A 23,942-nucleotide genomic window follows, 5' to 3' on the forward strand; every position below is an offset into this window, starting at 1 on the left:
TTGGATCCCAATTCAATACGTCTGGGTCGGGCTGTTGGGCTTCGAGCGAGCGGCCTTAATGTGGAACCAAAATAATCTCACTTAGGGTGACCCTATCTCCATTGTACTCCACTTCATGCCCGTTAGGCGGTCACCTTATCCACTCACTCTTCTCCTTTCCGTTGGTCCGCCGAGAGCTGGCTAAAAAGGAGAGAAATCTCAGAGCCAAACTCCCCGCCATCCCAAATCCCAATCCGTCCGCCAGAGGAAGGGAAAATGGCGGCGGCGATTCCGATGCCCGCCTTCATATCGGCTGCCCGTTCTCAGAGCAACCCCTCGCTCTCCTCTCCCACGGGCGCCCCTCTCCTCCCCAGGACTCCCTTTCTTGCGCCCTCTAACCTCGCCCTAGCCGTCGCCAAACCCTCGATTCGAATCGCTTCCCTCCCTTCGAGGAACCGCCTCCAGGTCCGTTGCCAAGAGAAGCAGGTCGCAGTCGTCTCCAGGGAGAACCGGTGGATGTACGAAGAGTCCGAGATCAACGGCCCCGTAATCCATCCCTCTCTGGCTCCTTACTTTCTTCATTTTTTACGGTTTTCATATATTGTAGTAAAAGAAATATTGTTTTTCCTTGCTTCTTGAACGATACGAGTCCAAAAATAGTGGGAAAGAAGGGATCTCGGGGGCCTGTGATGGAGAAATCCTTGCTGATTTGGAAATTTGATGTTTTTCGATGTGGGGAACTCCAAGAAAATCTTGGAAACTTGATATTGCACTTTCTTTTATGATAACTAAATTAGTAGGAAAGATGTTTTCTTGGAGGCCTATAGACAAAGTTTATTGCGAATTTGGAATTTTGGTCTTCTTTGAGATGAAGACCTGAACCTCGTTTAACTGATTCTTTTAGTGAGAGCTTTTGTGCACGGATTTGCTCTGGAATCTCTTTAGATGGGGGATGTCAAAGAGGCCTCGCCGTATAGTAAGTTGAAGGGATTGTTCATTGCCCCCAAATGTTGAGATCGATGTCTGGTAAACTGGAAAGGAACGAGCGGAGAAAGAAACATTAGAAGAGGTATAGCAGTGGCGATGATTGGGCACACAGTCATGGCTTATCAATATATGTTTATTTGCTTTGTGTGAATTGAAAACAATTATAGTATAAACCAAACTATATTTGAGGTAGGCATCTTTTCCTTTCTTTATATTTAGGTTCTGGCCTTATTATGTATGTTTATTTTTTTTTTAAGCTTGATGAATTCTGAAGTATGCCTTCTAACCATGGAAGTCTTGAATGCTCTTTCCATTCAAAAGCTCCATCTTTGTAGTTAAAGCTTGTTCTTCATTTTTTTTTTACACTTTTGGTTATTTCGTGTTTGACACGACATGTATGCACTGTTTTTCAGGACATTTGGAACAAAACTTGGTATCCTAAGGCTGCAGATCACATAACCACAGAAAAAACATGGTATATAGTTGATGCAACGGACAAAATTCTTGGCAGAATGGCATCAACTATTGCAATACATATCAGAGGAAAGAATCTTGCAACCTACACTCCTAGTGTGGACATGGGGGCCTATGTGATTGTGGTATGTATAATGTATCTACTAGTATTTGGTCTGGGCTTCTCTTTGCCAGCTTTCGCATGCACAGATCACCTAGTGAAAACTCAACCTGCAAGGACTTTTGTTTCGAATTTACAGTTTGTAATGCTGTACACTTATGACTTCTGACTTATGACACATTTTAACAATGAGAAGTTAGCTATTCTTTCAGATAGTTGGACATGCATTCCAATAAGAACTTAGCTATTCTTTCAGACAGTTGGACATGGATTCGAATGTGGTCAAACATCTTGGTCATACATGACTTCTTATCCATCACTAGTCATCAACACATTAGACATGGTTGGTTTCATAGAAATCCTTGTTGCAATCTGGTATATGAATTACATCATTTTTGAGAAGGGTTACTAGATGATGTAAATACAATCTGCAGTTTTTGTCTTTGAGCTGAAGGCATGCCTAGAGGCATAAATAGATGGGAACTTATGCATTTTATGCATGTAACAATTGTTAGGAAGCTAAATTCAAGCCCCGTGACATAATTTTGAATTTATACTCATTGGTCTGTTATATTTGTCAAAATCTTGGTCAAACTTTGTGTAAGGTATTTGACTGAAACCTTTTAGTTCAATTGGGAGGCCTGGTGAGGGCAAGTATAGAAATTTTCTAGCAGTTTGATATCAATGTCTCACATTTTAAATCTGTAATAAGTTGGGCAAGTTTTAGTTTTATCAGGACAGTTTTATAGGTCCTCACGTTGATTTAGGAACTCTATTTAATTTGGTTTACATTTGTACCTTCTTTTACATGTGAATGGGTCACTATAGAACTTCTCTTGATATTTGTGTAGGGGAAGCCATATTCTGGACTTCTTGTGGCCTTTTGAAGAAAATTGTATTTATCCTGTTTTAATTATCTGTTATTGCAGATCCTACTTTTGTAAATCATCATAGCTATGTACAACTCTGTTTTTTTGCCCTCCTATACTTCAAAAAATACGATCCACAATGGAACAAGCCTTGAATACTTTTTATCTTAAACAAATTGTATACCTTAATAACTTGTACTGTCTTTTATTTATGATAATAAAAAAAAACGAAACAAATTATAAAGGAACTCAAAACCAATATACTTTTCTAATTGAATTGAAACTAAGATTTGAATAAACATGAGTGTATTGTCCAACAGTGTATGGTGCTACCCTAATCTTGTTTAAACATCAATGCATTGAATAGGTTTTGAAATTAGATATTGAGATTAATTGGGCATACAAACACGTACAATTCTCTACTATTATAAAATTATAACATAATGATAGATTACAACCTATGAAGTAATTTAAAATTCTAGATATGTATTATTGCTATTTTTAAGGCCCTGAATGATCAAGAAGAAGAGGGGAGGGAAGTAGAAGGGGGGGGGGGCATGAACTCTACTGCCCAATGATCTATTTGGCCTGTTGATCAAGGCTAAATTTTGTGGAATCATTCCTTACAGTTCCCTAATTTTTCATGACAAAATCTGCTCTCTTTCTGTACTATGACCCATTCTATTCTTTATTACACATGCCATGCTATTTCAATCGGCCACTATCTATTTTTGCATCAGATAGTATTTGGAATCTGGATATCAACCATTATCTTTTGTACAACTTTAAAAAAAAAGGTGTCCCACTTGAAAGTCAGATGTATACAACCTTACTCTTGTGTCTGGAGAAGCTATTTTCATGTTTTGAACCTATGACACCGAGGTCACAGTGCACCAACCTTACCATTGCACCAAGGTCTGCCCACATCTTGTAGACAAATGAAGCTCCTTCTACTTAATATACGGCATATATGTGAGCCTTACAACATTATCTCCTTATGTCTCAATAGCCAGTGGCATCACAAAAACATGCTAAAAGTACTCCAATTTCAAAAACCCTCATTGTATCTCCGTCAGTATGTAAAATAAGATTTGAGGGCATGGAGATTTGACTCGTTGTGGTGTCTTTTTGGTCATTGGTCTTGGTTGGAATGTCTTTCTTATTTATATTCCCACTTAAGCTACATCTCATTAGTTCACTTATTTTGAGATTTTAAAGTGTTTTGAAGCTCTCCTTTATTCCAATTAAATTCCAATACTGCTGGTACCCCTCTTTTCATCTCATTAATAAATTATTATTCTGTAACCTTCTTGTGTTATGGATGGTAGTGCCTGCTATAATGTTTTTCTCAAACTGCACATATCCTAGAGCTATGAAGCATGGATATGGATACGCCGACAAGGAAAATCTTGAAAAAGTAAGATATGATACTAGGATATGTTACGGAATATATATAGGTGCATGTAAACACGTACAAAATGCATTCATAGATACGTAAAAATACATATATATGTATAAAAAAAACATCCATAATAGGCTACAAGTTTATCAGTTAGTCGTTACTTCATAGACTAATGCATACTTCATATTTTAATATTAATATCATATACTACAAAATTGACCCCCTATTTTTGGAAAGTATCAGGGAAGTGTAGCTGGATAGTATCCGAAATGTTTTTTTTAAGAAAATTTTTAAAAATAGGATATTTTAAACAAGTATTGGAAATGTGTCTTGATGGAAGGCAAAATGGATCATCCTACCTCAGCATGGGACCACCTAATTTCAGCCAAATAGATCTTAGCACCGAGCAGGCCAGACTTCGGTCCCGCTGAGCGCCAGTCCGACCCCGGACCTTACCAAAGGCCGAGCCAATCTCGGCCAGATCTCTCTGTTGTCATAAGCCTGCAGGATCGACCAAAAGCCGAAAAGGTCCCGTTGACCGCAGGTATCTACAATAACGCCCCTCAAACTGGGCTCGGGACACCCTGCAGGATCGACCAAGAGCCGAAGAGGCTCCGTCGACCATAGGTATCTACAATGACGGCCCTCAAGCCAGGCTCGGGGCGCCCTGCAGGATCAACCAAGATCCGAAGAGGCTTCGTCGACCGCAGATATCTACAATGACGCTCTGCAGGATTGAGGCGCCCTGCAGGATCGACCAAGAGCCGAAGAGGCTCCGTCGACCGCAGGTATCCACAATAAGGCCCCGGCCCGAGCTTGGGGCGCCCTACCAAGCTGACTTCAGAGCCGAGGAGGCTGGGCTGATCTCAAAGTCCGCTAGCCGACCTCGCTAAACATACTAATCAACCGCAGGTAACGACGCCCCGATCTGAGTGAGAGCGTCCTGCAGAGTCAACTAAGAACCGAGGAGGCCAGGCCGACCTCAGAGTCCGTCGGGCCGACCTCACCGAACATGTCGCGGCCTCCAAGTCAGCCCGACCTCAGTGCTCATCAAGCTGACTTTACCAAGTAAAGGCTGCGGCCTCCAAGCGAGCCCGATCTCGCCTACGGCCGCATCCACGTGCGCACCTATGTGCGCCCCTACGCTCACATATGTAGTCATACATTACAACCTCACCGCGTCATGCTTTGCTTGCTGGCCGCTCTACAACATGACGATCACGGGCCATACCTTGCTACCAAGGGCCATACCCTGTTAACGCCTGCAACACCATACCGTGTGCAGGAACTGCTCAAAATCTGTACCTCAAGCAAACCGTGGCCACGCGCCACCTGACCTTCGCTATTTCCTCCCATGATGAGGACGGGCCATACCTCCGCCACCTGGGCACCTCCGCGGGGACTATAAAGAGCCCCATCAGGTAATGCCTGAGGATTTTTTTTCCTATGGCTGGACCAGCTAAAAATCTACCCTAACTTAATCATCGGAGGGCTCTCATCGAAATCCCACTGATGAGACTTTGTGCAGGTCTGCTGGCATGCAGGAATCGATGTCCTTCATCCTTCCCTACCGGTAGCTCCCTCGACTCCTCCGGTGTGGTCACCCTTGGGCCGAATTTGAACCACAACATGTCTATACCCAATGAGTATAGGTATTTGATATGGATAGCGTACGGACGCATCATGTGATTTGAAGTAGCTGTGCTTCCTAGCCTATGAGACAATTCAATGTGGGACCAAATCTTGGTAAAACTGGTAAAAGAGGAAACTACCAAAGTGCCAATAGTGCTATTAAAGATTTCAAAATTATATGATGATAAGGGAATGCTTTTGCATCCACTTCTCTTCCTGAGTTTAACCTCCACTGCTTGATGATTAATTAAGTACAATTTTCTTGGTCAGCACTTGATAGACATTTTAGACAATTAAGTAGTCACCGGTTTCAGATTTCCTAAGTTGGTCCAAGCTGAAATTATGGGCTGGGCAGACATAATTTGGAGCTAGTTTATTTCACAACATCCAATGTTACAGCCGCTTTTAAACCTTAATAGTCATGTCCTTTTTAAATTAGGTTATTTTACTGTAGCAAAATTAGCAATTGCTCTTACTCATACTGTTGAAATGTGCACATTGTGAAATTGTTAAATTGCTGGTCACTCAATTATTCTTACTGCGCTGAACACAGGTCAATGCAGAAAAAGTTGCAGTTTCTGGTAGAAAGAGGACTCAAAAGCTCTACAGGAGGCATTCAGGAAGGCCAGGTGGTATGAAGGTGGAGACATTTGATCAACTTCAAAAGAGAATTCCTGAAAGAATAATTGAACATGCTGTGCGGGGCATGCTTCCTAAAGGAAGGGTAAGACAAAATTTAATATCTATCATATTCTTTTCCTGAAATGCAAAGGACTAATGTCCTATAGTGAGAGAAAAAGCTAGAGATCTACCTGTCCAATTTATTGATCATACTATATTTGTTACTCTGGTCGAAAAACTGCTGTTTGAGGGGATGTCATTTTGTTTTTTTCCTCGAATGTGAAGGACTAACCTTTTTCTTTTACAAAAAAGAAAGAAGAGAAGAAAGCTAGAGATTTAACTAATCATATGTATGAATCATAAAATCTGCTGCTACTTGTGAGACTACTCTGAGAGGATTTCATCAAATGTTCAGAAGCTGGACAGTACCTCATTACTGGTTTCTACTTTGGTGCTCACTTAGAATAGGACTGCTGATATATCCGAAGCTCAATATGGCACTTGTCCTGCCATGAAGATAAAAGGACAATGGAGCTTTTTGAGAACTTGATTCATAGCATTGCATTTACTTCAGATTTGATTCATAAACATTGCATTTCCATTGGTTGGCATGATATGCACTGGTTCCTTTTTGTGGTTCATTGACTAGAGTTCATTTCTGAATATTTAGAAGGCCATTATTAATTGTTTGTGTCATGCACCAAGTTTTTATGGAATGAGTGTATTTTTTGCATATGATCTATGCATATTCATTATTTTATTCTCCAAGAAAAACTGATGGCATCATGGCAGTGTTTCCGTGACATACATTGGACTTGATGGTTGATGCTTATGAAGGATCTGATAGCATACTTTTTTTTTGTACTTTCAAATTTATTTTTAATGCTCTTTTATTGTATCTTGTGGGAGGTCAATCATGTCTACGGTCTGCATCATTTAAGTATCTCTATATTAGTTTGCAGGCAAACCGCTTCCCATTAAATGAATCACTGGTTTAATTAACATTTTAAATTTTCAATATTCATTGCATTTGGAGGTCTTTTTTTTCTTGAACTTCCTCATCTTCGTATTACTTATTCAAAGGACTCTAGGTTCCATTTTCTTATTGGTAAGACTTATGAGAAAGTTCAACTTAACAAGAAGTTGAAAGCCAATCTTTTGGCGCTCTAGCCAGAATTTAACTTTTGCTTTGTGCAGCTCGGAAGAACTTTATTCACGCACCTCAAAGTGTACAAAGGCCCAGACCATCCACATGAGGCCCAAAAGCCTATCCCTCTTCCTATAAGGGACAAGAGAATACAAGTAACGAGGTAGATTTTCTGGTGCTCTCCAGATATAAGATGCAGATTATTCATGTTGTGCGGACGTTAGGATATTCTTTTTTTTTAAAAAAAAAATCCTAGTCAGAGTTGAGAGGTCTATGGTCATTTTAAGAGTTGTAAAAATTTCTCTAGCCTATTTCTTGCCTCCTGATACTGTTAATGTGTATTATCAGTTTATCTCGATTGCTGCTGCTGGTCAAGTTGAATTCATTTTCTGTGTATGTTGCAACCTCAATTAGATTAATACAAGGTGCCTCCACATCTAAAGTTTGGAAAATATGAATGTTCCATTGAAATCGCTAATTATTTATGACTCCTGATCGCCGCCAGGTATTTGATGGTTGTTCTTAACCAGAGATATGAATGTTGCTCCGAACAGAAGTTGCTGCCAAGTGACCATCTCATGCATAGCCTGCATACTTCAACTTTGAAGTTTGACACACTGATACATTTATGCCTGCTTCTAGTTTTAGTCCCAGCTTTTCTTTACAAGTTTACCAAGTTCAAACCATTGTAAACTTAGGTTGTAGGCTTTGCCAATTGGAAAATTTTCACTTAAGGCTAATGGTTAGTATTTTACATGCTTTGAGTTGCCATAGCTTAAATGCGAGCGGCAAAGATACAGTCATTCTATTCTATCTAATTTCCTCTGGATGCATCGGTTCTGCTCTAGCTTTTCTGCTTCTCTCTCTTTGACCTCTCATCTCAACAGTCGTCAGGATTTAGGGCACAAGGCATGAGTTTTTGGATGCTGGATGGCCCTAAACAAAGAACTGTTTGCCAGACCTACGTGCAACTTCTTATAAGTTGCAGGCTTCCATCATTACTGGGTGCCGATCGAGATGAATCCATACCTGATGCATCAGCTGACATTGCCTGGTTCTCAGTTGGGTCCTGCCAAAAGTTTCTTCTCATTCCTCTAGAGCTCGAACCAATTGCTGAGATGCTCAGGTTTGAAAGGAAAGGTTGAAGAGGAGCTTGTCCTTCGAGCAAACTAACCACATTTGACATCGTAGGTCTCAGCGTAGGCGATGCACTAGTGCACAAGAGAGCCACATTCAGCATCACCATTGCCTCTTCCTTTGAATACTCTGAACCGAGGTCTGGATCTACCAATACCAACAGGGTCCCTCTCTCCTGTAGAACCTGTGCCTGGGATGCCAAGAAGAAATTAAATGTAAGGATTCTTTGAATCATTTATCCAATTATATACATCCAATCATACTAAGTATAATTCGAAACACTGTTCATAAGGGAGCAGAACTAAAATTACTTTCTTTGATATCAAAGACAAAACAAACTTAAAAGAATAAAGGTTTAAAGTTACCCAGTCAAGAAGATAAACAAATTCTTCTTGCGGCTTATAATTAGTATTGCTCTTTCCGCTAACAATTTCTAAAGCAACTACTCCAAAGCTGTAAACATCTGCTTTACTGGTTAGATGACCTCGCATTGCATATTCGGGAGCCATGTAACCTCTGAAAGAATCAAAATATGACAAAAATGCATTAGTTGCATGCCTAATATTTGACAAGAAAAGTGTTGATGGCACCATGCCCGAGAAAAAAGAAAATGTACTTCCAAGTACCACTGTTAAACGTCAAGCCAAACTTCCCCTTTCTTTTAGGCAAAATATTGTACTGCCAAAACCTTTCAATGGATTTTCTTGAATGTTTGAAGATGATAAATCGTTTTTTAGAAAGAATTTAGATTTCTTCAGTTTTTTCAGTTACAGACCAGAATTTGATAATGGATCATCAAGTAAATTAGTCATTGACAAATCATGTTCATCGATGATAGCCATCATAAACTTGTTATGCTAACAATCGCCGAAGACTAGCATACTCTGAAGAAATAACTAGAAACACCAAAAGAATACAGATAAAACCACATAATAGTAATTCTGGTGATAAACCTTTATATTGTGAGAAACCATTCTTCACAAATTTAATAATGGTTAAAGATACTTGCTGGCATGTGCTGAGATTGAAATTTATAGTGCTTAAAATTAGAGGTATTCTTGACTAGGATGTAATAAGAGTTGCATCATAGCTCATTATTTTCTTCCAAATCTAGGTTTCTCGTTACTATAAATAAATTTCTAGATAGATATAATTGTTTTCGTTGCTCGTGATGAAATTAGTTGGCAACCATGGTAAGTTGCATCCCAACTGATTAACCTTGAACAACCAGTCCATCAATAATGACTATGGGTGCAAATTTATTCAAAAATGTCATTTTAACAATTCAAGAAGAAATACGTACATTGTTCCAGCCACTCGAGTGCTTATGTGGGTATTTTCCTCTTCATAGAGTTTTGCTAAACCAAAATCAGAAATCTTGGCGTTTAGATCTCTATCAAGCAGTACATTGCTGGCCTTGATATCTCGGTGAACAATCTTCAATCTGGACTCCTCATGAAGATAGGCCAAGCCTCGAGCTATGCCAAGGCAAATCTTATGTCTTGTTGGCCAATCCAATTTCAATCTGCACTCTGGTTTTTTACCTATACAATATATTGATAATTATCTGCTCTGATCTAACCAATCACACTCAACTCAATAGCTTAGACAAAAAATCAACACGAGAAAAAAGAAAGGAAAAAAAGAGACGACTTACTAAATAGAGCACGGGCAAGACAATTGTTTTCCATGTACTCGTAAATAAGCAATAATTGGTTTCCTTCGGTACAACATCCATAAAGCTTCACAAGATTAGGATGTTGCAATGCAGAAATCATGCCAATTTCGTTCACAAATTCACGAGTTCCTTGTCTAGATCTAGATGAAAGCTGCTTCACGGCAATTACGGTTCCATCTGATAGCAGACCCTTCATTTTCAAGGAGAATACAGTTTAACATAGAAGGTAGTTCAAATATAGAGGACTTATTATATCATACTGGGCATCAGGACATAAGAATATACAAGTAAGATATCATCACTACCTTGTAAACTGAACCAAATCCGCCTTCCCCGATCAAGTTTGCAGAATCGAAGTTCTTGGTTGCTGCTTTAATTTGTCGCAAGGTGAAGGATCCAGTTTGCAGGTCAAGGCCTCTTAGATCTACCATAAAAAGCAGAATTCATGTATGAGATATAAAATATAGGATTTTCAAGTTTTCATTTTCCGTCACCTTTTCAACACCATGAGATGCGTAACCCATGTCCACTGCACTACATTTCATGGAACCAAAACAAATCAAGTTCATTTGAGGATCATCAACACATGGAAATGTGCCCTTCTAAAGGGTTTTGAGCATGCAAGATTGAAAACAGGAAAAGTATAAAAGTAAAAAATTAATCTCATAAAATTAAACAATATTAAGAATATTTATACATTTATAACAGCGATAGTTTCACTTAGTCCAACAAAATATCCCTAGTTAGAAACCTGAAGCCCAACTCATTCTTGTCTTTCCTCTCCTATTGGGTAGGAGGGGAGGGGGGGCGGGGGGGCATAATTGGTAGGAACGGCAACGGGTAGTGTTGCTGGAAATTGGACCCGGGGATGACCGCGGACCGAGAAGGAGATCTGGCTGGTGGTGCGGCGGCTGATGGCTGTCTTCGGCGGACCTGCAAAAAGCCTGTGGCCGGAGGTTCCTTAGTGCAGGCCCTCCGATGCTTAAGTCAGAGAGGAATTTTTTATGGAGAGAAGTAATGTAGCAATGTATTTTAGCCAGGGAGAGGAAGAGGAGGCCTTTCATTTGTGGAGGAGGAAGCCCCCTGCCTCGCCAGCGTTCCTCCCTCTTTATAGGAGGGGGTGTGGCGGTTACTCACCCTTGATTGCGATTGCGCATATCTCGGATTAAATAGGTTACCTTAGATGGCACGAGCGTTCAAATTAGCTCGCAATCGGATGAGATGGTGGGAATTCAAATTTTGATAGCTGTGGTGGCGGAGACTGCGGGATTTGATCCCGAATATGGAGGATTTGGTGCTCCCTTCTTTATGTGGGCGTTCCGTGCTCGGCCTTCTGAGCTCGGCCTTCTGAGAGCTCGGCCTTCTGAGCTCGGCCTTCTAAGGTCAGGCTTGTTGTCGGATTTAGGTGCTTTAATCATATATGTTGGGTGATCCATTTTTTTCCCCAACACCACCCCCCGACTTTCGAGTTTGAGCCATTTTCGAGCTCAGACGAAGGAAGTAGCTAATCGTCGATCGTCATGTAATATAGCCAAATGTCTATGGAGATGTATGTGCCAAGTAGGGTATATCTCTCGTGCAGTCGGAGCTAACAGCCTTAAGCCGAGCTGTCCAAGCCGAGCTAAGCGACTCTGCTCCGAGGTCGACTTCAGCAGCCTTCTTTAGCTTGTGGTCGACTCAGCAGGGTGCCCCCACTCAGATTGGGACGCGTTGTCGTAGGAGGCGTCGAATGGCATTGAAAGGCGTCGAATGTCGTCGAATGGCGTCGAAATGGCGTCCCGAGCTTGGTCAGGGCATCCCGAGTTTGGTCGGTGCATCCCGAGCTTAGTCGGAGCGTCGTCGAGTAGTTCCCGAGGTCGAGGGATCCTTAGCTCGCGGTCGACTCTGCGGGTCATTCCGATCTTGGTCGCGGCATCTCGAACTTGGTCGGAGCATCTTGAGCTTAGTCGGGGCATCCCGAACTTGGTCGGGGCATTATTAGAGATACATACAGGAGACGGACCTCGTCCGTTGGCGATCGTGCGCCCCCACTCGGAGCGGGGCGAGACGTTGGAGATGGAGATACTCGCAGGCGACGAACCTCGTCCATTGGCGATCGTGCGCCCCCACTTGGAGCGGGGCGACATTGGAGATAGAGATACCCGTAGGTCATCTTTTGCATTCTCCGATCTGAAAATAGGTAAAATATTGAAATTATTTAAAGCTAAAGTGGCGTTCTGTACCTTTTGGAGACATTTTGATGGCTCGCGACCTTCGAAGTCCCTTAGGACTTGGCTCAACACCGGCCTTCTGAGGTCAGCGTTCTGAGCTTGGCCTTCTAGGGGAGGCGTACTGAGCTCGGCCTTCTGGGAGAGGCGTTCTGAGCTCGGCCTTCTAGGAGAGGCGTTCTGAGCTCGGCCTTCTGGAGGAGGCCTTCTGAGGTCAGCCTTCTGCGCTCTGACTGCTGAGCTCGGTCTTCTGAGGTCGGCCTTCTACGCTTGGCCTGCTGAGCTCGGCCTTCTGAGCTCTGCCTGCTGAGCTCGGTCTTCTGTGCTCGGCCTTCTGAGGTCAGCCTTTTGAGGTTTGCCTTCTGAGGTCGTGCCTGCCAAGGTCATCCTTCCGAGCTCGGTGGGAGCTTCGGTGATGGCGACGCTTTGTAAGAGAGCGACGTCGCGAGCACCGTTCTGAGGACTTACACCCATGAGGAGGGAGTACATGCTGGTCTCTTACTTGTTGCAGGCCTTGAACGGCCGCAATGAGTGCTTGGACTTGTTGCACCAACTTGTCAAACTGTTCAGGGTGGATCCCCAGAGCTTGACTTGCCGGAGACATTGGTGGTGGATTCTGGACTGAGCGGCTAGGACTTGGTGCATGATGCCGGAAGGCATTAGAGGCTCCTCTGCTCCTTAGTCTCATGATCACGACTCGGTCCCTTCCTCTAGCGCCATTTGTTGCTGGAAATTGGACCCGGGGATGACCGCGGACCGAGAAGGAGGAGCTCCGGCTGGTGGTGCGGCGGTTGACGGCTGTCTCCGACGGACCTGCAAGAAGCCTGTGGCTGGAGTTTCCGGCGCAGGCCCTCCGATGCTTAAGTCAGAGAGAGATTTTTTATGGAGAGAAGTAATGTAGCAATGTATTTTAGCCAGGAAGAGGAAGAGGAGGCTTTTCCTTTGTAAAGGAGGAAGCCCCTTGCCTCGCCAGCGTTCCCCCCTCTTTATAGGAGGGGGTGTGGCGGTTACTCACCCTTGATTGCGATTGCGCATATCTCGGATTAAATAGGTTACCTTAGATGGCACGGGCGCTCAAATCAGCTGGCAATCGGTTGAGATGGTAGAAATTCAAAAATTGACAGCTGTGGTGGCGGAGATTGCAGAATTTGATCCCGAATATGGAGGATTTGGTGCTTCCTTCTTTATGTGGGCATTCTGCGCTCGGCCTTATGAGCTCGGCCTTATGAGCTCGGCCTTCTGAACTCATGCCTTCTGAGCTCGGCCTTCTGAGGTCACGCTTACTGTCGGATTCGGATGCTTTAACTATATGTGTTGGGTGATCCATTTTTTCCCCCAACAGGTAGAATACCGCGAAATTTGACCTACCCATATCTGAACCGTTTAGAATCCTACTATCCAAATCCATCCCAAATCCGATTAAAAAATTATTCAAAAATCTCAAACTTGTCCTATTAAAAAATAGTAAATCCATATCCGAACCCGCCTGAATTTTTATTAGATCAAGTTATTCGGGTCGGGTCGGATACCGAACAATAGAGAACAACGATCAGATGCTATAAAAATATGCAGCAATCTCACCCATCTATTGTATGTATGTGTGTGTGTGTAATCGGGTTCGGGTAGTGGGTACCCAGGGGTCAAATCCCAAGCCCGCTCCAAACCCTAATCCGTTTTAATTTTAAATCTTAAACCCTTTCCAAATCCAATAGGGTTTTGCTAAACAGGTCCTACTAGGATTTAGGATAGGTCGGGTACCTGAAAAAATCCAGCCAACTGCCATCCCTAATAATTGGTGCTCCTTAATGCAACAGTTTTGCCTCATATTAGTGGGCCTTCCTTTTGAGTTATATATTTGTGAAGCAGGTCATGCATTGCTCCTTTTCGCTACTAGGTAAAGTTCTCTTTCAGAAATAGGTAGTTTGCTCTTGAACCAAATTTTTACATGCTAAACAAGAAAGGGTACCTAAGTATTATATGCTGAGGCCTAGGGAGAAGGATCTTTGGAAGGAAAGGGAATAAGAAAGCTAAGAGATGATGAAGGAAGAGAACTTGCAGAAAAAAAATAAAATAAAGATTTATTTTTAATTATCATGCATGAGAAATTTGCAGCACATTCTCTTGCTAATTTCTTTCATGTGTCCTCAAGGACGTGAGACAGATTTTCACAATTGTCCAGGACACTAATGATGATTGAGATCCACCTATGTACTTAACAAGTTTCAAAATTTGTCAGCTATGTGGGAGGTACACCAATTGATTACACTGATTATGGCATAGAATCCAATGTGGAAAAGCATCATATTTGAATCAATCCAACACCTCAAAAGGGTGTGTCCAATATTTAGCATGGATGGTGCCAGATACAGGTGTCAACCTGTGGCCCCCAAAGGTGGTTATGAATATCCTACCCAACCCGGAATGCATACAAGGGTGACAGCAGATCAACATGGAACTAGTCTTCAGAGGGTCAATATGATTCCTGAATCTAATGCCATCAAGACTGGTATCTGATGTACTCAAAACTATCTTACATGGCAACCAATCACTCATTTGAGTCTTAGATGATTTTAGCACTAGAATATCATTATTTTTAAGCAAGTACCCAAGGATTCACCCATGTTTTCACTTTTCAATAGAGGAAGCCTTCAAACCCGTAAATACATGTCTGATTAGTTGCCAATTCAGTATTACAAATTCTGGAGGTAGGCAGAGGCTCCTTGGTGCTAATTCCAAACCAGTGAACCCTTTGTGAGGTAGAGTGCTGATTCTGAGTTAGCGCAAGTTCCATTCTCTCCCTATACCTCTTCTTTTAATTCTCCACTCTTGCCTTCCTCTTGCCCTCTTGTTGCTTCTACAATCACAATTCCTCTTGCCATAAACTTCCATATGCTATCCTGAAAATAACCAACCCATTTTCCTAGATGGTGTCATGTTACTATAGTTGAACGAATAGTTAGTTTGTATGCAGATTTGCTAGATTAGAAGGTCAGCCTCAATATCGTGTGCAAACAGTTTGAGATGGAGGTGCGGTTGTACACTTTATATTCTTAATAGATTTATCCTAGATGCATCCATGTTATTGTGTTCTTTCATGGCTTTTCATTAATATTATTATTATGGATGAGAAGTTTTTGGATAGTAACAGTTCCTTTCTAGAACACTTCAGGGAGATCTTTTTTTGACTGCAATGAAGATATATCAGATAAAGCAATGAAAATATCAGTATCTTTAAAGTTTTGAGGAATTCTGGAGGAATATAATATCATAGCATGAAATATTAAGAGTCTAATTGAAGTTGTGTCTTCTTCTTCAGTGAAATGGTTTTCCTTTCATCTTTTAATTAATTATGTAAAATACTAGTGCATTAGCTAGCATTTGAACTCTCATGCTCATAGAGGCCATGAGAGCAACCATACATGCAGAGAAACACATGCACATAAAAAGAGATATAATAACTTGGAATTGGAATGTATAAACATTGAGAATCCCATACCGAGTATGAACTTCATATAATATGCATCTACTAGCCTTTTCTCAAAAAAAAAAAAAAAAAAGAAACACATTGACATCATATTAGTATTTAGTATTAGCTAATCATTTAAGAGTGTAATGTGGAAGCAGGCTAGAATCAGAGTATAGACCAAATGTGATAGCCTTCAATACCTTTGTACATGAAATTAAGCCTTAACCTCCTCCTCCAGATGCCCAGAGCCAACAGAACCAAGAAAATCCCCAAAGCCATGACCACAACCACAATTATAGTATATATTCTATTACTGCTAGGAGATCCGACATCTAGGTGAGGATCAAAATCTGATGATAAAAACAAGGTGATGTCAAAAAAATTGACTGCATTATCAAGTTTCATGGCAGCAAAAAATTACAACAGCAAAAGCCACTGAAAATTACAGAACTTACTAGGTGTCACTGAGATAGCTGATATCAGAGGACCATACACTCCTCTAGTTGGGATGCCTGTCGTCCCCTTTCCAGCCCAGTAGAGCTGTATCTTCAAGGTATTCTGTGTGATGTTTGTCGTAAAAGTCTTTATAACTGGTTTTCCAGGTCCACCAGCTGCATCTTCAATGTTGAAGTCCAGCAATACCATCTTTCCCTGTATTGAGCAAATTTTAGAACCACTATAATTTTTATGTTTAGTTAATCAATAGGGAAAATATGTGCACTATAGTTACCTGAATGAAAACATTAAATAAGCGCTTCCCAAGGCTGCTAAATGTATTGTCATTTGTGAAAACTATTTCTGCAAAGTGGAGTTTCACAGTGTAACTTCCATTCATCATACACAGGCCATAATAGGTAAGTGAAAGAGCAGAAAGGCGTGCTTTTGTATATAGTTCTGGATGAAGCATGGAGAGTATAGATGCGTTTGTAGTAATATAATTGTCCGCATTCACATCATCGTCCATGAAGTCCCCTGTGCTGCTGAATGCCCAGTTTGGACCTAAGTAAAACGTTGAAGCACCTCTTTCCTCTGTATCTGCTTCATACTTGGTTCCCTTGATAATTGTTTCTTCACCTCCACAATTGATGTGCAAGGAGTACTGATCTGTTCATAAGATCATGGTGAGAACATGTAATATAAGCTGGGATCTGGTTACATACTTGTGGGGACAACCACTTATTAAGGCGATAATTCTGCAAAAAAATATTTTTTTTCTGACATAAGTTAATCATCATTGGGTTCTGAAGTATAAATCTATTGTCTCTCTCTTTCTCTGAAAGAGTATGAACAGCTCTCGGTAGAACTTCATGACTTTTTAAGTGTTTTCCGCCTAATTTTGGTTGTCAAAAAAGCTTATTGTGAATTATATTTTTCAATGAGAGAGACAGAAGCAAGCGTTACAAAATGCATGTCAATGAATTACTACATGAAGCATGGAAATTAATGTGATCATAACTAAGATTACTATAATACCTAGGGAAGGAAAACTTTTGATCAGGATTTGAGTTGAATAATGAATTCGATTTACTCACATTGTTTGTTGGAAGCACTGCAGGGGAAAGTCCTCTTTAGGCATGAATTTACTTTACTATTCACCAGAAGATATAATACAAGTAAGAGAACAAAGCTAGGGTTCAGAAAATACTTGGGTAACTAAAGATGCTTTTCACGTATGTGAATAAATTTATTTGACATCTCAAGCTAATCTTACATATTGTCTGCTGCTGGTGAGTAGCACTCCACTGTGTTACTGAAAAGCATTAATTGGGAGTTATAGTTTGAAGAAAGGAAAAAAAAATCATGTTAAGAGGCAAGCAAAATCTAAGAGAAAGCATTCTTACACACTCCCTTCAAGACATTGAGTAATGCCTGAGCTTCCCACTGTGAAGTTATTGTAAGAAATATCCCTGGATTTCAAAACTAACAATCAATATCTGATATTTCTGTAGAAGAACAATGAAATAGAAAATAGTAAAGAATCGCTCCAACTGGGCAAGCAAGTGTGCTGAGATCTTATCAAATCATATATGCAAAGTTGGCTACATTGAACCCTCAATCCAAACAATTTAACCACATACATTAATCCAGATATATTAGTCATTATAGTCAACCACTTCTGTGGTAGGACTGAGTACTCTTTCTTTGGTATTATCAATAATTGTAAGATGTCTAGTATCAGCATAAATTAGGCTAGAAGAAAACACATTCATGAAGCTAGATGTTAGGCCCCAGATATTTGTACGTGATTGGATTAATATATTCAACTGTTTCCATTGATAAAACTCAGCTGCATCACATATAAAGCTCATGCAACTCATATATATCCAAAAGTTTATCTGAAATACCAAAATAATGATTGTGGCCGCACATTCTCATGAATGTGGGAATTTGACATCACATGAGCACAGGTATTGGCATAAAAATGACAGGAATTCTTGTATTTGACAAAGTCTAGAAGATAGGATCCCACATGTTAGAGGCATATGTAAATTTAAATGTTTTATTTTCTGCTTATTTAATTTCCATTAGACAAGAACTATTTGAATGGTGCATCTGAAAAAATATAACAGAAAAGTACTAAATATCAAACCTTGCCTTCTTCCTTTCAATTGAAACCTTACCAGTATACAAGATACTAGTGGCATATCTTAAACTTCCAATCAATAAGGTAGGCCTCACTACCTATCAAGTAGAGGGTTGTATGTAAAAAAATGTGCTCAAACTTTGATAGATCATAACTTGATCCCTAAAGCCAATATGCATACAGTCGAGGCAATTGTCTTCTAGGTGAAGGTTAGGTTTTAGTTTATATCAGAAACTCCCCACCAATTAGCAAGATCTGGTTAGTCTACAGTTGGAGATCGCGTGTATTTATAAGAAAGAAGGCAAGGATTTTTTTTTGCCCTTCTTGCGAGGAGCTAGATTTTGAAAAGTTCAAAAAGAAACTTAACTATATCCTTCAAGACATGTTCTGCCATCACACACATTTTGAGGACATGGAATCTTAAGATTCATAATGGCTCAATGCCCATATCAGTGTCCTCACATCATATTGCAAGTTACCTAGTCCAAATTAAAGAACCTTCACAATCGTGCTTGTTAATTAAAGAACATTAGTAACATCCATTTTTAATTATTTAGCAGGAATTCTCTTTGATATACATAAAAATGTATACATATGTTCATATGTATCTAAGTATGTATATGTCTGTATATGTATATAAGTGCATCTGTACATTTACTTATGTACTAGAGTTGAGGCATGTGCAATGCAAATGAACATTCACTGTGCATGGATGGCTATGACTTTTAGGACTAGGACATGCAAGAATGTACTTTTTATTTTTAAAATAATATCTACAATATTATTTTATGTGTAGCCTATTTAATTAGAAAAGATCTTTAATTAGTTAAAAAGAATTAGTTTTAATTAAGAAGAGTTTTGAATATAGAAGAATGCTAACCGGTGAAGGAAAGTTCAAAAACCTTGATTTCCATTTAAATATAGAACATGAGAACGTGATCATATATGGAAAGATATCAAGTAATAAAAAAATAATTTTCAGTGGGGTTGGTATGCATGTGGGATAGAAACAGTATCATGTGTTTTTTTCTTTCTTTCAGGATAGGAGGTGATGGATTGTTTCTGTATTTTGCAATATGGGGCCCAGCTTCATGTTTTGGGGCCATCCGATTGAGGCCTCCTTAAAGCTCTTTCCATTATAGTAGATATGTGCATGCATATGTACAACCTAAGTCGTGCACTAACAACTGCACAAAACTTTCTATTTAGCGAGTATGGATGATTGCAGTGCATTAAAATTTTTATACGCACAAAGATAGTGAATGTACTTGTTTTGTCAGATAATAACCAGACAAGGAATATGCATGATGCAAACGACTAAAACAACTAAACCCTTTTGGACTAGAAAAACAAGCATACCACCATACTAGCTATAAGTTCTTTAACAAGAAAATTGTGAAGGAATATTCATTTCACATGGATTTAGAAATAGGTAATTTCACAACCGTTGAATTTGAGCACATTAAATTCAGATACTGTACCATCCTTTGTACAGAAAAAGAAGGAATCACATGTCTAAATGCTTCTGGCAAGTTAAAAATAATTTTATATGTATTATTAGTTAGAAAGTTTTATGAAAGGTCTAAGACATAGTAGCAGCCAAACATCATAAAAGAGACAGACCGAAGCTGTAGGTAAAAGTATTATTGCTGGCTGATATGAAAAATCAAAAACACATACACATTCTTGTTTCTCTTCAAGATCCATCCTGGTATGGTCCCAGAAAGCATGTTTGCAGTAAGATATCTACCAGATAATGGCATTGTGATTCCACAAACAGGGGTTAGAATTCATTCTAGAAAGATAAAAAAGTTCGACAAAAAATTGAAACTAGTGATGCTAATTGTGTCTATTGAGACTTTAAACCATAAAAAAACAGTATTTAAAAATTATTTGCAACTTACATGAAATCTACCTTAACCAGGAAAGCAAAGGAACTTGGAATTTCTCCAGTCAACTTATTAAAGCTGAGATCTCTGCATAGACAGGGCATAGAGCATAATGATATCAAGAATACGATTATGTTTTGTTATAAATATTATACATAACAAATGTAAAGAAATCATAAAAGTCTAAGAAGCAAGCAATATCCTTGTATGAGGTTAGACCATGATTAACAGAGAGAAAAGCTTTGCTAAACTACAGACATGAAGCGCATCCTAGATTTTTGGCAAACATTGTATGGATATACTTCAATATATAAAAGTAATATATAGCAGAGAAGCCTATAATGCAATATGAATGGGCAATGATATTTGTTATCAAACCAGAAATAATTTAACTGCGTTTGATTTTTTTTTTATTATTATAAACAGACTACATTGTGTTTCTCCCTTCCGGTTCTAGATGGAAGGTAAATTGCAACAATGAGAGAAATTTTATGAAGGACAAAAAAAGACATTATCTAAAGGCATATAATTGTTAAGATGGTTAAACTGAATGCTGAAGCAATCAGCAACTACTTGCCATATCTATCCAATATAATTGTCCATTAAATGGAGTTTTCATTACAATGCAAATCTGATGGGAAAAATTAATATTCCTTCATGAACTGCTCAAATAGAAAAGAATCACAAAAAACAAAAGGAAGAGGAATGATGTTGGTCTAAATGAGCACATGCTAGTGCTGGAGTTCATTGGCCTGATAATACATGCTTTATTTTATAGGAAGATTAAGAAATATATAACTTACAAGTGCTTCAGCATCCTCATCGATCCAATATAAGCAGGGATATCTCCATGAATGGAGCAATTCCTCAGTATCCTACACACAATGTGCATTTCTATTTTTAACTCCATTATAATGCATACATGCATATACATAGTACATAGATACCTATAGCAAAGCAGATGTATATAGACATCAAACCTTATCTAGATATTTAACTTACAGTGCCCTCAAATTTTCCATTTGACTCAACTCTGGAAAGGTTGATCCATTTCCACTCAGGTCACTAATCCTCCTAAACACCAATAAACACATAAAAGATTCAGCTTTATTGATAATACAAAATAAAAAAGAAAATTACAAGCATGTATCACAACTTGCTTACAAATCAATCATCCTCGTCAAATTTGAAATGCCAGAAGGAATGGGCCCCTCTAGAGAGCATCCCTCAATCTGTCTGCACCAATATGTACATAACTCTTTGGTAGAGAAACATCATAAATTAGCGGAGAAACTAATTATCATATTTTATTTTAATGGATGAAGGAGTGAATTTGCTTACAGTTTTTCCAGTCTGGTCAAGTTTTTTATAAATTCAGGTATCTTGCCAGAGAAGTTGTTACCAGAAATCCTTCTGTTTATGTAGCAAATATGTTAAAGCATTCCAAAACAGCAAACTTCTTCAAAAATGAATACACATAATATTATTTATTGTTAAATGTTAATAAAATAAAAGAAAGAAAGAAAAATAACTCACAGATCAGTCAAATTGGTCAACTTTGCAAGAGCCTCGGGCAGCACCCCAGTGAACTCGTTGGAGGAAAGAACACTGAAATTCGAAATTTTATTAAAAGAAGATAACAAATAAATGATCAAGTTTCTGAGGTTCTTCTTTAAATTGGGGAAGAAATGGGGAGGGGTGAAAAACTCACAGTTTCTCCATGTGAACAAGGTCTCCAAGCTCAGGAGGGAGAGGCCCGGTGAAGCGATTCCCTTCGATGCTCCTGAGGAACATGTTCATTAACCTTCATCACCATTCTAACCAACCAAATTGGACCAAATAATAACCAAAGTTATAGGAGAGAGGGGGTTTAAGAGTTCCATACAGATTGGTTAAGGTGGTAATCGTTGTCAGAACTATGGGGAATGGCCCAGACAAGCGGTTCCCCATCAAAAACCTGCATTATTTTTTCTAATTTCATCCTAGTTTCCATCACCATATTATTATACATTTCAACATCTAATTAACCAAAGCCTGGGCATTTATTGATTGATTTAGCTAATGAAGCATTCTTAAACATGGATTGAGATGGAATTGACTCGAGAAAAAAAAGGCTTACAGGCCTTGCAACCGCATGCCCGCCCATTGCTCTGGGATGCTGCCGTTGAAGACGTTGCGGCTCAGATCTCTGCGATCAAAACCTTCCGTTTTATTAGAGAGAGTAGTTTAACTATACCAGTGAAGGGGAATAACTTAATAGCTAATAAAGAAAGGGGTCCCGGTTCCCGAGTCCTTCATGGCGTCAAGTCTGCGGGGAGGCCCACGCGGTGTCGCCGGAACGTGTGGGCCCATCAGCTGCCCAGCCGTCACGTCGTGGGCCGCAAACCGAACGCCACAGAGGATTTGGAATCAAACTATTTCGAGGCCCAACTCGGGTACCAAACCGAGCTCTAGCGTCACATATCGGCGATTCTCGCCGTATATTGTATCGCATCGGAATTGAACCACTCTGCTTAATGCCACATGGCATGAAACGTCTGGTGGTTCGATTGGGCCCCATACGTTATTAAATATTAAATGATATATTACTATTTTAAGGTGTCGGTTCCGGTAACCGGAGGTGAGGATGCAGCCGACATTCTCCCGTCTGTACTTACAGCAGCTGGAGGTGACGAAGCAAGCCGAATGCCGGGGGAAGCACGCCTGAAAGGTTCTGCCCTTTTAGAGACCTACGTCACGATATCCAGAACCCCGTTAAAAATTAATAAATAAATCAATAAAACAGTGAGAATTAAAACCACTGATGATTAAAGAATGAAAGAGGATATCAAAAACCGAAAAGAGATAGGATGAAAGGCCTACAAGCTTTTTAGCAAAAAAGAAGGCCTACAAGCTTATGATGTGACATTGGGATTTATGTAAGGAGCAATCGCAGACGACGTCGCTCTCGAGAACCTTCGGCGCATCCGGGACGCTCCAGTTCCCTTCGCCGCTGCAGGGATCGACGCCGAAATCCCAGTTCGTCTTCCTCAGTTGCTTCGCGATTCGCCGGAGCGCATTCACTGGCACTCGAGACCAAATCCAATCAGAAAAATGTAGCTCCCCTATTAAATACAGGATTCGCTTCGCCTCCTTACCTTCCGATTTGGCGAGCGTCGGCGATGCCGATCCGACCGCGAAAAAGAAATCGAGACAGAGGAGGGAGGAGAGAAGGAAGAACGCAAGATTTTCTCTCATCGCTTCCCACGAGCTTTGCAGCAACGCGGAGATTGGAACTGGAGTGGAGAAGTGGGAGCGAACGATGAGCTGGAGGAAAGGGGGTTTTATGTAGTCTCCAAAGAGAAGAAGGGCTTCGAAGAAAACGACCTGCAATTACTCTTGGCGGGTCTTTTGGGGAGGGAGATATAGGGATAAGGATGGTGGGGCGGCAACGGGGACGGGAGCATATCGGAGTAGATATTGGTAAAATCTCGTCAAGGGGTCATTTGCTCGGAGGCGTTTCAGACAATGTGCCGTAAGATGATTGGAAAATGATGGACTCATGTCTACGGATGGTCATTAGTGAGTTCAATCAAAATCTAATTTTTTATTCAGATTTTAATTTTGGATTCAGATCTGACTCGATAGAAGATCGGATCGAGTTGGATCCATCACAATAATTTTTGAGCCAACAGGTTATTTGGGTCGGATTGGATCCATGAGACCCAACCTAAAAATATCAGATTCGGTTTGGGTTCAATTTGGGTCAACTCATCCATGGCTTCAGAATT

The 23,942-nt window shown here is 40.1% G+C and overlaps 2 protein-coding genes across 3 annotated transcripts; one reads left to right on the top strand and one right to left on the bottom strand.

Annotated features, from left to right (window-relative positions):
* The first annotated feature begins 115 nt into the window (after positions 1-115).
* LOC103723408 (50S ribosomal protein L13, chloroplastic) lies at positions 116-7,570 on the top strand. The gene is made up of 4 exons (XM_008814314.4): positions 116-525; positions 1,380-1,565; positions 5,997-6,167; positions 7,262-7,570. Exons 1-4 carry the CDS (start codon positions 256-258, stop codon positions 7,376-7,378), a joined length of 744 nt encoding a protein of 247 aa, XP_008812536.2. The 5' UTR covers positions 116-255; the 3' UTR covers positions 7,379-7,570.
* On the bottom strand, positions 7,443-23,590 carry LOC103723413 (probable LRR receptor-like serine/threonine-protein kinase At1g07650). Of its 2 annotated transcripts, none has more exons than XM_026800079.2 (24): positions 23,310-23,590; positions 23,063-23,234; positions 22,830-22,901; positions 22,292-22,360; positions 22,058-22,129; positions 21,884-21,955; positions 21,709-21,780; positions 21,514-21,585; positions 21,337-21,408; positions 21,175-21,246; positions 20,976-21,047; positions 20,188-20,259; positions 19,964-20,029; positions 17,541-17,606; positions 17,411-17,449; positions 17,232-17,287; positions 16,430-16,803; positions 16,155-16,350; positions 15,900-16,049; positions 10,332-10,450; positions 10,006-10,216; positions 9,652-9,892; positions 8,714-8,864; positions 7,443-8,538 (listed from the first exon to the last, which is right to left on the bottom strand). In XM_026800079.2, the coding sequence occupies exons 1-24, from the start codon at positions 23,407-23,409 to the stop codon at positions 8,173-8,175; spliced, it is 3,024 nt and encodes a 1,007-aa protein (XP_026655880.2). In that variant the 5' UTR covers positions 23,410-23,590; the 3' UTR covers positions 7,443-8,172. The 2 variants fall into 2 exon arrangements, with proteins under 2 accessions (XP_026655880.2, XP_008812544.3); XM_008814322.4 differs by having other exon boundaries at positions 10,332-10,453.
* Between the last annotated feature and the right edge of the window lie 352 nt (positions 23,591-23,942).

Source organism: Phoenix dactylifera, chromosome 4, assembly GCF_009389715.1.
Source record: "Phoenix dactylifera cultivar Barhee BC4 chromosome 4, palm_55x_up_171113_PBpolish2nd_filt_p, whole genome shotgun sequence".
Lineage (NCBI taxonomy): Eukaryota > Viridiplantae > Streptophyta > Magnoliopsida > Arecales > Arecaceae > Phoenix > Phoenix dactylifera.